General features: G+C 34.7%; 1 protein-coding gene across 1 annotated transcript; it reads left to right on the top strand.

Annotated features, from left to right (window-relative positions):
- The first annotated feature begins 13828 nt into the window (after window positions 1–13828).
- LOC123872170 (odorant receptor 4-like) lies at window positions 13829–16415 on the top strand. Its single transcript, XM_045916343.1, has 5 exons — window positions 13829–14663; window positions 14748–14847; window positions 15589–15690; window positions 16014–16169; window positions 16353–16415. The coding sequence occupies exons 1-5, from the start codon at window positions 13876–13878 to the stop codon at window positions 16413–16415; spliced, it is 1209 nt and encodes a 402-aa protein (XP_045772299.1). The 5' UTR covers window positions 13829–13875.
- Window positions 16416–16931: the final 516 nt, after the last annotated feature.

Raw genomic sequence — 16931 nt, 5'->3', positions numbered from 1 at the left:
GGAACACGCAATATGAGTCATTAACATTAGGCTTTCAGTAAATGTCAAGAAATATTATTTTTTTAAGGCTTACTTACTGATTGTAATCTTAATTCGACCTTCAAAACCGAAGTAGGTAAGTCGGTTTTTCTATTTGTCATGAAATAAAGCTATCTCGCTTAAAACTTCGAAAAAAATATGTATTTACAAGCCTCAAGAGTGTATTGTACGTTTACTTGTAAGAAGTAATCTCTGGAACTACTAAACCGAGTTTGAAAATTCATTCACCAGTAAAATATAAGCTATCCTGAGTAATATAGGCATATTTTAAGTTCAAATAAAAACCGGCCAAGTGCGAGTTAGACTCGCGCACTGAGGGTTCCGTACTCGGGTATTTTCCCGACATTTTGCACGATAAATCAAAAACTATTATGCTTAAAAATAAATAAAAATCTGTTTTAGAATATACAGGTACTTAATGTTCTTTCATATGATACCCCACGTGGTATAGTTATCTTACTTTGAAAATTGAAACACATTTTAATTTTTTTTTGTGTGATGTTACCACAAATTAACGGTTTTCGGATTTATTCCTTTAATTTTGCAATAAGACCTACCTACCTGCCAAATTTCATGATTCTAGATCAACGGGAAAAAATTAGACATCCTTACGAAAATTATAATAAGCTACCCGTGCGAAGCCGGGGCGGGTCGCTAGTATTATATATAACTGGGAATATAACTGGAACCGAGCAATCATTCATTTGAAAGTAGCCCAATATTTAGGCATTCATTTCAATTCGACTTCCCGAGCTTTGTTCAGTGGCTCTTTTTTCTTAAAGGATGTTCGGTGAATTGCAAATCTTTTCAGACTCTGCCGGGGTGGTCGGAGACTTTGTAAAAATTTAATGCATATTTCATGGAGCTGCGGTTTCTTTGTAAGATATCTGATAGACTTTTTAAGTACTAAGCTTTATTGCAATAGCTGTGTAACTTTTAAATAAATATACTTATTATGTAGTATAGAAGCAGACGTTTTTTTGCCAAGTCCATGATATACAAGGAACCAAAAGCTTAATTTGCTGTAATCCGCCAAACCAAAGAAATCTGTATGAAATATACTGTGTACTAATAAAACTGTCAACACTTTGTTGGCACTAATTTTGATCCAAATCAGGGCAATACAAAAAACTTAAATGATTTTATTTATATTAACTAATTATATTATCATAAAATGCAGTGAATAAATTCCAATTTATACAAGTGCTAGAACGATCTACTACTAGACTAGATAGATAGATAGATTTATAGAAGTGATAGAAAACGTTTAAGGTCAAAGAGCATACATGTTTATTTTTTGTTAATTTACTGTTACTATTTGTCAAGTTTACCTATACCTACCAGACAAAAAATAAAAATTTTAATGGTATGATAAATTACGCACCCTGTGGTCATTTTACATATTTCATTTTGATTGAATCATTTAAAATGATAGGTGGGTATGTACGAAATAATTGCCTTTCCCATAGCAAAGGTTAACGAGTGTTATTAAAACTCGCGGGAGCAGCTCCTGCCGCTGGAAAAATCGTTTTGCTTTGAAAAATTTGCCGAAATAATGACGTAAAACTCATATGCGAGTAGTCGAGTAGGGAATAAATATGCTCGGACCCCAGACCCGGTTTTATTAAGCCCGGCGTCAGTCTGGTATGTGCTCTAATGGTGCAAATTTTGGCTGAAATTTTTGCTTTATAGACTTACCAAGTTGAGGTTGAATTTAAGTAAATGCAACTTTTAAATATTTAATCCAACGTTTCATCGTTAAAACTTTCTTTTTATAATATACTAGCTGACGCCCGCGACTTCGTCCGCGTAGATTTAGGTTTTTCGAAATCCCGTGGGAACTCTTTGATTTTCCGGAACAAAAAGTAGCCTATGTGCTAATCCAGGATATTATCTATCTCCATTCCGAATTTCAGCCAAATCCGTCTCGTGGTTTTTGCGTGAAGGAGTAACAAACATACACACACACACACACACACACATACAAACATTCGCCTTTATAATATTAGTGTGATGTACGGAATGGAATGTAACAACTACAACATTTTTATACTTTATGGATCTTCAGATGGACAGAATAGATGTTGGAAATAAAAGACTGGCTTAATCTTAAAAAGTACCGTGACTAACTGACTAATAGACAACGCAGCCTAAACCAGTGAAAGTACCAAAAGATTTGAATTTGGAGAACATACCTACTCATTTCTAGAATATCGTAGGAGTACACTTGGAAAAGATTTGGTGAAATTTAGACCTCTAAAAAACGTAAATCCACAAGACTAGTCTTCTTTATATAAAAGGAGAAACTGACTGACTAACATAATATCAATGTAAGTTTGATATAGGACCAACCGCTGGGTCTAGAAACTTTGCATGCAACTTATGTCTACGACGTTGAAAGGATTTTTAGATTTTTTGGAACAAAATTAAATTCACGCGAACGAAGTCGTGAGCATCATCTAGTAAAATATAAGTAAAAATATAAAATAGCTTTCAAACAGCTGAACCGATTTTCTTGGCTAAGAACACTCTAACAAAAAAGAACTAAATTAAAATCGGTTCATTAGTTTAGGAGCTACGATGCCACAGACAGATGCACAGAACACATGTCGAACTTATAACACCTCTCTTTTTGGGTCGGGGGTTAAAAAACTAATTTCACTTAAGAAAATAGTGCGAAAATCAAAAGAATTTCCATGATTTATTACATTATGACTTTTCATAATCTCATTCTTTCGTTTCCAATGAAAAACTCGAAGGACCGCCAAGAGTTATGGGCTTGCGGGCCACTAAATCTAAATTTCGACAGAAGTGTGCGATATAAATCCATGAGATGTTATGCGTGACTCGCTCGCGTGCCTTTATGTACAATTTATTATAGGGGAAAAAGAAAAAACGACGCTCCGATGGGCAACGTCCAATTGCTAACCACATTTCCAGCCACTAAAACAAATATTACATAATGCTGCCATTTGTCATTTCCCCTTTTTTTTGCTTAGCAAAATATAATAAAGAAGTATTTTACATAAACAGATTATAATGTCGTATAGCGTTTTGAAATCATGTATTGAGATATACACAGAAAATTACACATACTATGTATTATTTTTAATTTAAGCGCTTTTTGAACTTGCGGTTGATGTATAGAAATAGAATAAATAAATAATAGATTTAAGTGCGTCTACAATTAATAAGTGAAGTCAGTGACTGTATCTACGTGACCTTTAGGTCTTATATAAAAAACCAAATATATTGTCTTATAATGTTTCTTGACGAAAATTACAAAACTTTACGTTTCTTGACCCCTGGTTTAAAATTATTAAATTTATAATATATACCTAAGTAGTCAATTATTCTCCCTTTATTAAATACTATACTAGATGATGTCCCGTGACTTCGCATGCGAGGGTAAGGTTTTTCTTAAAATTCCGTGGGAACTGTTTCATTTTCCGAGACAAAAAATAGCCTATATCGTTTCCAGGGATGCCAGCTTTACATCTGTTCGTCAAAATCGGTTAAATGAATGGAGGGAAGCGAAAGCTAGGAAACGGACAGACAGATTTTTATATTTATAATACTTATCTAAATATAGATAGCACCCGTGATTTGGAGCAGAAATGATCGAGAGTAATTTGTTTGAAATAGTGAAAAATCACTTGAAATACATTATTTTACGCTAGCTCTTCTTCTTAAATAGGTATACGAAGCCACAAACAGTGTTTTCATAATACTTATCCTCAACGTCTCTCAATCGTTTTTACAAAACACACGAACGAGCTCTGCAGTCTACACTTACTAAGATTAAAACGAAGCTGAAAATTACTGCCGTTCGATCTCCATACAAAACGAATGTAACTGTGCGGAAAGGTTGTTTCAATACACAACATTTTCAATTCACGTTTTTCAAACCCACTCTTTTGTTAGGAATGCGAGCGTTAAGAAAAATTCGCTGCGACATCAGGTGTGGACCGAAACAATCGCGCTTCATTAGAGCAAATACTTTTTGGTTTCTTTCCTCCCTATTCGTATATGAAACGTATTTCTGAACCGCCCGCGTCCACAACGTAAAGGTAAAGTTGCCTTCAAACTACGAAAATATAATATTATATTACATCTCAGTGTGAACAGTGACATTCCAAAGTAGGGTGAGCGATATTTATATATATATTTTATTTATTTATTTATTATTTTATATTATATCACACTAATATTATAAAGGCGAAAGTTTGTATATGTGTGTGTGTGTGTGTGTGTGTGTGTGTGTGTGTGTGTGTGTGTGTGTGTGTGTGTGTGTGTATGTTTGTTACTCCTTCACGCGAAAACTACTGGACGGATTTGTCAAATAAATATTGTATCATATCTTATAGTGAATCAGGTACCTACCCACGATACCGGATTGCCTCGTGTGGGTACCACCAGACAGAAAAACTGTATAAGACTTTGTATTTGGTAAATAAATACAAAGTCTTATACAGTTTTTCTGTCTGGTGGTACCCACACGAGGCAATCCGGTATCGTGGGTAGGTACCTGATTCACTATAAGATATGATACAATATTTATTTGACAGATTGGGCTGAAATTTAGAATGGAGATAGATTATACCCTGGATTAGCACATAGGCTACTTTTTATCCCGGAAAATCAAAGAGTTCCCACGGGATTTTTGAAAAACCTACATCCACGCGAACGAAGTCGCGGGCATCAGCTAGTATTATTATATATTTTATTATTATATATTTTATTTCCGTAGTTTGAAGGCAACTTAAGTTGTCGACACAAGCAGTATTTCACTACTGAGTAGTCGTCATCTAAATTTCTTTAGCATTTCTTTTTATATACTGAAAAATTGTTGTACCCGGCCCAAGTAATGTACACTTCAAACTTGCGAATAAAATCTAAATATCCAGGTAGGTCATAATACTTTTTATTTAAATAACTAACCCGAATTATTTGCTTGAGAGTTTTTTAATAACCTTTATATTATTAAGTAAATATAAGCTGTTAGATGTAACTGTAACATTTAACACAGTACTATAAATTATTAATGTTCGTTTAAAATCTATAAGTACCAATAAAAATTTCTCTTTCATTCCATATAAACATTTACGTTCTGTTACGAAACGTTAACAATCTTTCTGTTACGTTTGAGCATCAGTATTTTTTCAGATGCGACGCTGAAGTTACGCCCTGGGGAGTGATTCGTCAGACCGGACCGACACTTCTGAATCTCTTCGATACAGTGGATCAGGAGTAACGTACTTTTAAGGGGCCATGATTTTAGCTTATGGGGCAAACAAACTCGGCAATATTTTCCCATAAACTTTTATGTAGTTAAGTAACGCTATCTTGTGATCTCATAAAATAAATTTCCTTCAAGTGTGGACTAGTAAGTATGGAGAATGTTAGCAAAACCAGGGCAGGTCAGCTACTATAATATAATAAAAAGATATTTAAGTCAAAGGTTAAGCTGGTGAGTATCTTTTTCAGGCAATTGCAAAGTTGAACCGACACCCTCGGGAGTGATTAATTAGTGTGCGAACCAACTTTTGACACCGAACTTTACTTTATCTAACTGCTAGCAGTGAATGACAAAGCATAGAAACCACATAGAAACCATGTTTTTAACAATAATTATTGTCGTTTGCGAATAGAGGCTACAAAAACACTTAACTTCAACTAATTAAATTACCGTAAATCGCTATTGCCTTTGGTTCGTACCTACTGTGTGTCATGTGACACTGGGGCACTGTTTGGCCGACTCTAAGTGACATTTATAAAGTTTTAATAGAACTGAATACACATGCGGTAGGGTTGGTTAATATATTATGTACCGCTCACCACGGTAGAGATTTCGTTACGCTGTGATGTAGCATACGGAATATTTCTATGCTTTGTCGTTCACCGACTGCTAACGTTGTCTGCCTCTACATTCAAGTAACCTAACTTTTTGACAAAATTAAGAAATTATAAAATAACTAGCTTAATAACTAAACCACTAGACCAAACCAGAACCTATTTAGAAATTATTTACACCACCTAACATCAATAACAAATAACTCCGCATATATTAATTTTTGTGTTACTTCTGAGGGTTACTATCTTTATTCTTTTTCAGCGAATTGCGACGTTCAAGCTTCACCCTCGGGGGTGATTCATCAGACTGGACCGACACACTCGATATTATCTCCCTTTGATATTTCGACGAGAGGAACAGTGTTTTAAAGAGACAATGCTATTAAATTATTGGAGGTATACAACAATTGTGGTTGTAGGAGGCCGGGCACTCAAAAGTATGCAGATTTTTTAATTAGGTACTCTTTATTAAGTATACTTACAACGTAGAAGTAATTCAACTGAGCCGCTGCAGATGTAATAAATAACAAAAGAAAGGCGCTAGCGAATGAGTTATAAAGTGAGCTTAAAAACAATTTCCTCAAAACACTTAATCGTTTCCTTGAAATATGAACAAAAGTAATGGCAAAGCAAATGCTGCAACACTGTCACGAAATGGAGATTTCCTCATACTAAATTAATTAAAGGACATTACGTAGCAAGCGAAATGGGCTCTTAACATGAAGAAATTAGACTTGCAATTTTCGTACGAATAAAGTTGACCTGAAATATTTGGACGAGGGAGATGCAATATTACTAGAGTCAGCATTCCCGCAACCTCAACATGACTGGTGAAACAGAAGACCAGTCGTGTTTTTGTCATACAGTAATTTATACACGCTGGACCTGATTTTACTATTTCAGATTAATAATACCGCTATATATCACTACTAATATTATTATTGCGAACGAGTGTCTATCTTTTTGTCTGTCAACGATCTTTTTTTTAAATACAAAGATAGCTTGCATCTCAGAGACGGATAACGGCTACTCCGAATAGGCTATTCCGAAAAATCAAAAAGTTCCCACAGGATTTTTAAAATACCTATATCCACGCGGACAAGTTTCGGGCATCGTCCAAGTAGTATATTATAAATGCGAAAGTAGTTCTGTCTCTCTGTTTGTTACCTTTGCGATTTTGACAAACTTTGGTAAGCCTTGTTTGCTCCTTGCATCCCGAAAAATTATCTTAAATCCGCATGGATGGAATTGAAGACACTACGTAATCTTACAAGGAGAAATTGTCTGATTAACATAAAAATTGAAACTGTTTGTCGAAGATGATTATGATAGAATTAAAAAAAAAAAAAACTGGCCTGAGATTTGCTCCTCGAGGTATTTTTAACTCAATGATGTAGACCCTTTTATTTAGGGTATAGTGCGTCGTGAATGCTAATAATGTAAGGGGTTGCTGTTGAAATTTATAGAATAATTAAAGTTAATTCCCGGCTCTTTAATTGCTTAATAGTATGAATTATACTTACTTATGTTGGTTTAAAAAATGTGCTCTTAAAACAAATGAAAAACAAACTTATCTAATATTACAGATGCTATTTAAATCGTCCTCTAAATAGCCCCCTATCATGAATTCCAGTGTTAGTGTTTTATGTTTTTTATTCGTATGTGAGCATAATATATTTTTCATGGTATAAAAAAAGTTCATTAAAAAGCCAACCAGCCAGTCGGTAGTCACTGAATGAATCAAGATACCGCAGTCTAAGACGATAGAATTTAAGCGGTTTCATTTCTCAACTCCACCCCTGCAATGAAAACGCACCCGAAGGGTTGCATCGCTTTCAAAATTGCAAACACGTCCATTGTTTTAATCTACTCTGCAATCCAGAAGGATTATACAAAATGATAATATTTTCTAGTCTACCTTGACCTCCCTGTTCTTATTAGGCTTGAGTGAACAGTTTTGCAAGAGGGGGGCCTCGCTGCACTGGTCGCTTCCAGCTTCCCGGGGCACGGTTTCGTTATACTTGATTGAAATATTAATTTCTTGCCTCGTCGTCATAACTGTAGAAATAATTTCCTTGCTTAAGTAGCTTCGGTTTAAAGAACTCGCCGCTTTATTCGTCTTAGAATTTTTCCAGACGGCTTCTCTCTTAATATTAATTATTATTTTAAAGATACCTAAACGTTTGCCAAGTTTTTGTAAATGTTAAAAGATAAACATGAATAAGTATACGCGATTAAGACATCGCTTAATGTACTTTTAATTAATTTTACTTAATAAGCAGGGTAGAATATAATATAGAGTTCGAAACTGGGAATTAAAAGAAACGTCTACCTACCAGCCTTGTTAGGGGCTTGTTCCAATTATGTTATGTATTTAATTAACATAGATAAATTAAGGTACAAAGCTCAATGGTTAATGGAGTGGACTGATATTCGAAAGGTTGGCGGTTCAAACCCTACTCGTTTAACCCGTTACTATTGTTGCACCTACTCTACACCTACTAACACAAGAACAACGCACACGTTTCCATACTACTATTATAAATGCAAGAGTGTATCAATCTCTCTATTTGTCTAAATCCATGTATCCATCCATCGTCTATTTGATACAGAGATAGCTTGCATTCTGAAGACGGACATAGGATACCTTTTATCCCAGAAAATAAGTTTCCTCGGAATTTTTGAAAACCTATTTTATGTACCCAGGATAAAATCGTGGGCACCATCTAGTCGTTTATAAATCACATCTTATTTTAATTATTCCATACGCGGAATAAGCAGGCGTTATTCAACTCAACTAATAGCCGGCGACACCTGCAGCCTCGCGTCTACCAAACCTCGTTAGGGCCTCCGAATTTTCATCGATTAAAATCACTAGTGCCATATCGGCGTTAGTAATTTGTTTAATGGGTCGACGTAATGAATACTCATTAAAATAATAGAAATCTTAGGTTAAGCTTCGAAAATTTAACAATACGACTTCACGAATACAATAAGTCGGTGCATAAGTAAGTTCTACAAATGTAAATTAAAGAAAAATTTATAACACCCTCGACAAGTGAAGGTTACAGTAATTAGAAAAGAGGTGATAACTTTCAAACGACTGAACCGATTTTCTTGGATTATAGCTAAGAACACTCTCGATCAAGCCACCTTTCAAACAAAAAAAAAACTAAATTAAAATCGGTTCATTCGTTTAGGAGCTACGATGCCACAGACAGATACACATATACACACGTCAATCTTATAACACCCCTCTTTGGGTCGGGGTTAATAAATACGTGCTCCAAAATCGTATACCTACTGTTATATTTGAAGTATCTCTCCTTTTTTGACATGACGTACTATGTATTATTAACATTTTCATTAGCTTTTTAGTAATAGATACTAGTTCACTCTGGTAATACTAAGCACAATCAGTGTTGCACATCGCTCACGCAGCTTTCAACGCTTTTCCGATAAAAAGTCCGCCAAAAAGCTAAAAACAGCCTGCCTTCCTATAGAAGTACAACATTATTATCATACTAGCTTATGCCCGCGCTTTCGTCCGCGTCGACTACACAAATTTCAAACTGCTATTTTACCCTCTTAAAGCTTGAGTTTTCAAAAATCCTTTCTTAGAGGATGTCTACGTCGTAATAGCTATCTACATGCCAAATTTCAGCCCGACCCCTCCAATAGATAGTTAGAGCTATAGGTTGATAGATCAGTCAGTCAGTCAGCTTTTCCATTTATATATTTAAGATTATTTATATTTTTAGGAAAAACCCGTAAAAGAAAATGCGCCATTCCCAAATTTCAAAACAATCACCATTAACTAGACGGGATCTAAAGAACTGTAATCTAGCTGTAAGTTATGTGATATAATTTAAACGTAGAAAATTAAGTTAACTTTAAACACAAGAGATTTTATCTGCTTATGGAAAGTTAATGCAACACGCTTAATGCTAATGAGTAAACGCATTACTTGGGTTCGGAGCTGCCTTTCTGCAGACCAATTCAAATTAACATTGTGCTCCCTAAATATTGTAGAAAATACCAGACGGTGAAATATGATATTAAAACATCAATTAAATTATAAGATATCAAGCTAATTATATAGATATACTTAGGTAGCTATACAGGATAACACGATGGTAGGTACTACTTACATTAGGGAACTATGATACTTATGAAAGGTAATATTAATAGTGATCTAAACGCTAGCATGATTGATGATATTGATCAAACAACAATCAAATTATTATTGATAAATAATACCTATCTCTATTCCATGTATATTGTATATAGATAGTAGATCTAGATCTAGTAATATACGTATAGTAGTATGTAGACGTCTCTACGAAGCTCATTAGAACATCGCAACAATATATCTTACTTGAAGGATGTTTTAACAACTTTGCGAATGAAAACTACCATTAAAAACTATCCCGCTCTGAAAGTTGGTGGATCTCTTGTTACAGTTTGTGTACACTGTCGAGTTTGCTAACTGTTTATATGAGGGCTCTTGAATAGTGCTAATGAGCGTGGCCATTACAGGCGCGTGTCTCAGAAACAAGTATTTGTTTAGTCTGATCTTTTTGGCACAAAGAGATGCAGCTGCCGATTGAAATAAGCGCTTTTAAGCGTTATTTGTACTCCATTTCTTCGGAAAGTTCTATGCTTGATTCAATATTGGAATTAACTATCTATGTCTGTACATACCTAAGACTTCTATTTCCAACTTCTATAACTCAAACACACAAAGCGCAACCGAATTGAGTCAAGGCGAAGAAGTTGTTCCTAGGAGCCGCAGCCGAGCCTTGTTGCTGCCGTGCGCTACTGTGTGGCGTGTATTATCTAATTCTTGTAAGTATAACAAATCGAACACACATACGCGCGCGTTTAGTATGACGCAGTGTCGCTAACATCTTCTTCGATCTCAGTGTCGAGATCAGGGTGATCTTTGTTAGCGTTGGCTTTTCAGATTATAAAAAAACATAAAAAGACCATAAAAAAGCCGGGCACTGCTGGAAGATGCAGGACCTTGGCGTGCGGGAATCTCTGTAAGAGACCTATGTCCAGAGTGCACAGAATGTATGATCAGAGAACGTCTGTTAATTAACAAAGAAAAATATAAAAAACTGGATAAGTACGAGTCAGATTCGCACACAAAGAGTTCCGGACCATACTTTAAGAAATAACACTTAAAATATTTTTTTTTAAATTTTTGTGGCGGTAATTTTAAAATTTTTACTAGGTACTTGTTATTAGAGCAGCATTAGAAATACATATTCTATGAAAATTTCAACTCTCTTCCTATTACTCTTCACGAGATACAGCTCACTGACAGACAGACGGTCGGACGGACGGACGGACAGCGGAGTCTTAGTATAATAGGACGCCGTTGCCACTTTTCAGGTACCTTGCAGGAAGTTTGGAACCCTAAAAAACTTCACAAAATAACGATGAATATTTAAAGCTAAAATATACTCCAATCGTCCAAACCATTTACCGCTTCGTAAATAAATTGCTCATTATCAAGTGTTTAAAAATTTAAACTTTCCATTCGCTTCTTTCACGATCGCAAAACAGAGATTAATATTTAAAATTGTAGGAAATTACCCCTGTTTCACAAACCTGGTTGCGTCTAACAGACTGGAGAAAAAAGATAGACAGCCAACAAGCCGCCAATTTATATGAAAATAAATGAAGCACATCTTGAAAACCTAAATTCAAAAAAGATAGCAATATTTTTGTTAATTAGGTTCAATTACAGCTACTTACATTATACCTACATTAAAAATAGTAATTATTCTAAACTTACTTGCTGAATGTAGGTAGTCATCATTCTGAAAAGTTAGTGGTGCGGGCCCTACGGCCTCCCAAATAGGAGACGGGAGTTCTTTTATCACGACTTGATTAGCTTATATGAATTTTATTCTCAGGCTTCGTTCCATTATTTTCCTTTAGTCTTTGCCTAACAATAGCGCAAAAGGAATGGGTGTAACCCCATTGGGAAAGGAGGTTTCGACTGTAACGAACGGCCCGAGGCATGCTCCATCTACTGAATAAAAGTATCGTATAGTTGCGCGATCTAATGATGCTGCCTGAAAATATACCTGTGTTGAGACACGGTGCTCCTTTGTTGTACGCCCTCAGAAAATCAAGTGGGACTTGTGTGAGGCTCATCGCACCGCTACACAAAACAAAAGCTCACTACTCTCACTCTACACATGGGGGAAAAGTTTAAGAACATATTTTTAGCATTGTCGCCTTTAATTAGGTACAATCTATCTAAGTATATAACATACACTAGCTTCCTCCCGCGCCTTCATCTACGCGATATAATTTATAGCCTATACCACTTCGGTATAATGTAGCCATCTATCAATGAGGGAATTTTCAGAAATGGATCATAAATTCTAAAGATTACCCCCTACATTAATGATCTTTATTTATACAATAAGTAATATTCATAATCCATACTAATATTATAAATGCAAAAGTGTGTCTGTCTGTCAGTCTGTCTGTCTGTCTGTATGTCTGTCTGTTACCTTTTCACGGCCCAACAGTTTAACCGATTCTGACGAAATTTGGTACAGGGTTAGCTTATATCCCGGGGACGGATATAGGTTCCTTTTATCCCGGAAAATCAAAGAGTTCCCACGGGATTCCTAAAGACTCATCCGCTTAACCAATTTGTATGAAATTTGATACCGAGCGAGGTAGCTTGCGTCCCTGTAATTGACATAGGCAACTTTTTATACCGGAAAATCAAACAGTTCCCACGGGATCTTTAAAACCCTAAATCCACGCGGACGAAGTCGCGAGCATCCTCTAGTATTAGTGTATAAATAAAGATGACACTAACAGAACCATCATTTCTTGTTTAAAGTTTTTTCTAAAACAGTCTTGTGAAGGAAATATCGATAGTAAGCTTATTTTATGCTACTATGAACTCAATTCAGCGGCAAATATTTGCTCACGAGGTTACGGGAGGACTGATTGCGAAGACGCAGCAGTATGGCGGGTTAGAAACAAATCATCTACAAAATAAATAATAGCATTCTGTTACTGCCTGTTTATTCTGTGACTAGTTATGTCTGTCGAAATCATAAATTTATCATAGTAGGTAGATGACAGCGATATATGTAAACAGATGACTGGTCAAATCTCGGTTTAGAGATAAGTTAGCATTTGAAATGTAACTTAATTTATTACTACATAATTTGTAACTACAATTTTGGTACATGAAAAAAAAAGTGGTCGGACTCGGTCGTGTTTACGTCACTTTAATGGCAATATCTATTACCATATTGTATGAACCACATTAACGATGTCTTCCAGGCACCCTAAGGATTCAACAAACTAAGTAAGTAAGCTAAGGAGAGAAAATATTATGAACCTTGGTTTTGGACGAGGTGTTTAAGCCCTCACTTTAAACTGTAGGTTATGGACGTTCGTAAAATAGACTAAAGTAAAAATATAAACTTATGAGTTTGCTTAGATATTTTTAAAGAAAACCCAAGGAGAGTACGTAGAGAGCCTGGCAATTAGAGCGAGTTCCAAGACTCATTTGCAGGTGGACGTAGTCACCTTCACTAATTGCATCTCATTTAAAAGTACAGCTCTTGCAATTAACCTACATCCATTTGCATCGTTTTCCCTAAGTATATCAAGTATATACTTACATATCTTTCTAAGAACTTATTGGTAATTTACTCCTTTGAAGTGCGCTGGGCAGTTTTTAAATATACCATGTGATGATAAACTTGAATCGCTAAATACAAAGCCGACGTGTCGTTTGAAATGTATTCGTACCTTTTAATTAGAAAAAAATAATGCATTTGTTCTAAAAGGTTGATAATAGTTAATAGAGAACCATTCAGGTTTGTTCCATGGCAAAGTTGAAAGCATAAACATTGTATACGTTAAAAGATTTGAAAGAAAAAAATTGAAATATTCTTGTTAAGAACAGGAAACTAGGATATTGGTATAAAGATGAAATTCTTAAAACAATCCGATTGTTTTGATAAAAACTTTCTGTTTTGGAAAATACTTGGAATATACCCATCCAACGTTAGTTGGAAATTCTATGATATCTATTCAAAGATTTTCGTTATTTTGTTTATATTTATATACGACGGATTGTTCACAATAGATTTTTACTTCTTGCCGAGGGAACTAGACCACTTCGTCGGGGAAGCGATACTTTACTTCACAGTACTATCCGTGATGTCAAAAGTAATGACGTTCATGGTGGCAAAGGAAAAAATTGCGCAACTTTTAAAAATTCTCGACAGTGAAATGTTTCAACCTGAAACAAAAAAGGGATTGCAAATTATAACAAACGCAAAGAAGTTTAACGTTAAATACTGGAAGATTATAGCCGCAGTCTCGTACTATTCCAGCTTTAACCACCTTTTATCACCGCTTATCGCTTATTGGTTTGCTTCAGTTCCACTCCATCTTAACACTTGCAGCTACTCTTTCCTAGATGAGAATTTCAAAGAAAAGCATATTCTTCCAATATATTTGTTTCAAGCTATAGGTATACACATCAACATGCATTATAATATCAACATTGACACCTTTTTCTTGGGCCTCATGATTTTTGCCATAGCTCAGTTGGAATTACTTGAAGAGAAATTAATAACTATTACCAACGATGATAATCAATCATCAAGAACAGAAAAACAAAATGTGAACTCAAATAGAATTGCATCGGATGATTCAGCAGTTATAACAAAATTAAATAAAGCTATCATACATTACGACAGTGTTATCAAGTAAACAGATTGTTACAATTACAGCAATATTATCGGATTTTTCAGTTTGATCTTCAATCTTAATTTATTGGTTTTTTTTTTTAGATTTTGTGGTTTGATCGAAGAAGTATTCAGCGTGACATTGTTTGTACAATTCAGTATGGCATCTTGTATTATCTGCGTATGCCTGTTCCGGTTTACTTTAGTAAGTTACTGAATGTCATTATATCAGGGCTCTCTCCGTCACTTACTCCATACAATCGTAGCTCCAATTTCATTTAAATATTAAGCAACCTAAGTCCATGAAATTTTGCAGACATATTTTAGAAACTAATATAATTATGTGCCTGTGGTGTTTTAGATTTTTCTAAAAATATGTAGTTTTAAAATTACAGGGGTTTTAAGGATTTGTATGTGAATTTTTAAGACCGCGCAACTTCGAAACCGAATATTTTAACGGAAATCTGGTAAACCACAGGCATAGATATTAGTTCCCGGAACGTTTCTACAAAATTCCATTGAGTATGATTGGTTAGTATTCCAATGACAGACGAACTACGTTTGTACGGAGCGAGTGACGGTGAGACCCCTCTTAAGGGCCGATTTGACCAACGTCAAATAAGTCTTATCCAAGAGTAAGGGCTGATTTTTCAATCGTCAAATAACTTTTATCTGAGGAATAAATTTGAAGTTTGATTTTTTTTATAGGAAATCTGTCGAAACGTCACTACTTATTACTTCTTCTGTTATTCCGCCCTTAATTTGATATTTTGGCAGATTTTCAATACAAAAACTGTCTTATATGCCCTATTTATTCCTTGGTTAAACGTCACTCGAAATTGGTGAAACCCATGTGGTCACTCGAAATTGGTGAAACCCATGTGAAACCAGCACTAAAAGTAAGTATCGAATTATAAGTAGGTATGTTATTTTCTTTATATTTTAGCCGGCTACGGAACAGTACTACATGTTTTTGGCAAGTTACATGTCTATGATGATTGTACAAATATTGGTGCCTTGTTGGTTTGGAAACCGTATAATAGATAAGGTATATTTTATAATTTTTTTATTACAATTTTTACCATCTACCTACTAATGCACATTCGGTCAAAAAACCAGCTGAAGCCGAAGGTTTCTAGCAAGCACCGAATGAACTGTTGCGAATGCGCGAGAGCATAAATTACTTTTGCATAAATATGTAAATATTATAATTATTGATATACCAAGTAATATAGTATAACAATCTTCGACTTTGGCCAGAAATCTACCTTCAGTTTAAAAACACTACATATTACACTTTCAGTTGTTTTGTTTTACAATATATTAATTTGTTTTATCATAATATTTTTTACATGAGAGATTTTTTTGTAGAGTTGTCTTTTATCTCAAGCAATCTACGCTTGCGACTGGACGCCGCGGTCTCGACGTTTCAAGAGCAGTCTGAGACTCTTCGTAGAAAGAGCTAATCATCCATTGTCTATTACTGGTTGGAAAACATTTCCGCTATCGATGGTCACTTTCACTTCAGTAAGTACAAATAGGGTAACAACCCGTGATATATCGAAATTTATATTTCATGCCGTGCTAATAAAAAAATCATATCAGTCATGTTTGTTCATACATTTGACATGTACTTCTATGCCAGGAGTGTAGAAATTACCTAGGACCTGTGTTATATTGTTTCACATACCTAAATATTTTTATTTCCAGATCATGAATTCTGCTTATTCATTCTTAACGCTTCTTCGCAACATGCAATCTCAAGAAGTTTGAATTTAAAACATTAATAGTTGTATTTTATAATCTTTAATCATATAATTTCTTAATCTTTTATGCACTTATCAGGACTAAAAAATATTATCAAAAAGCCACTATGTACGTCTACCTAATATTGAGAAAATAATAAAATTAAGAATTGTACAATTAATGACTCTTTCTGTAATTTATTTACCTATTAAACTATTGAATTATCTAACTGCTAAGTTAAATTTTTCAATCTAAGGTTTAGTTTAAGGTACTCCACTTAAACAACATGGAGCGAGCTGCGAGTTAAATCTTCGCTCTTTTGTTACACTATTTACATAATCTTATTAATTTGTGAACTTATTCAGAAGTTTACTTTTAAAAGATTTTTAAAATTCTGTAAACTCATTCCTACAAGCTACTTTCGGACAGTTTTGGACTTTCTTGAGGCGGAGCGTAGGAGTCCCAAACCTATTAAATACTTATATTAGGTACAATTGTTAGTATGCCATGTAGATCACCAATTTTGTTGTATTTTGGAATATT

Source organism: Maniola jurtina, chromosome 2, assembly GCF_905333055.1.
Source record: "Maniola jurtina chromosome 2, ilManJurt1.1, whole genome shotgun sequence".
NCBI lineage: Eukaryota > Metazoa > Arthropoda > Insecta > Lepidoptera > Nymphalidae > Maniola > Maniola jurtina.
Note: the sequence above shows the minus strand (reverse complement) of the source record. Positions and strands in the feature narration are given on the sequence as shown.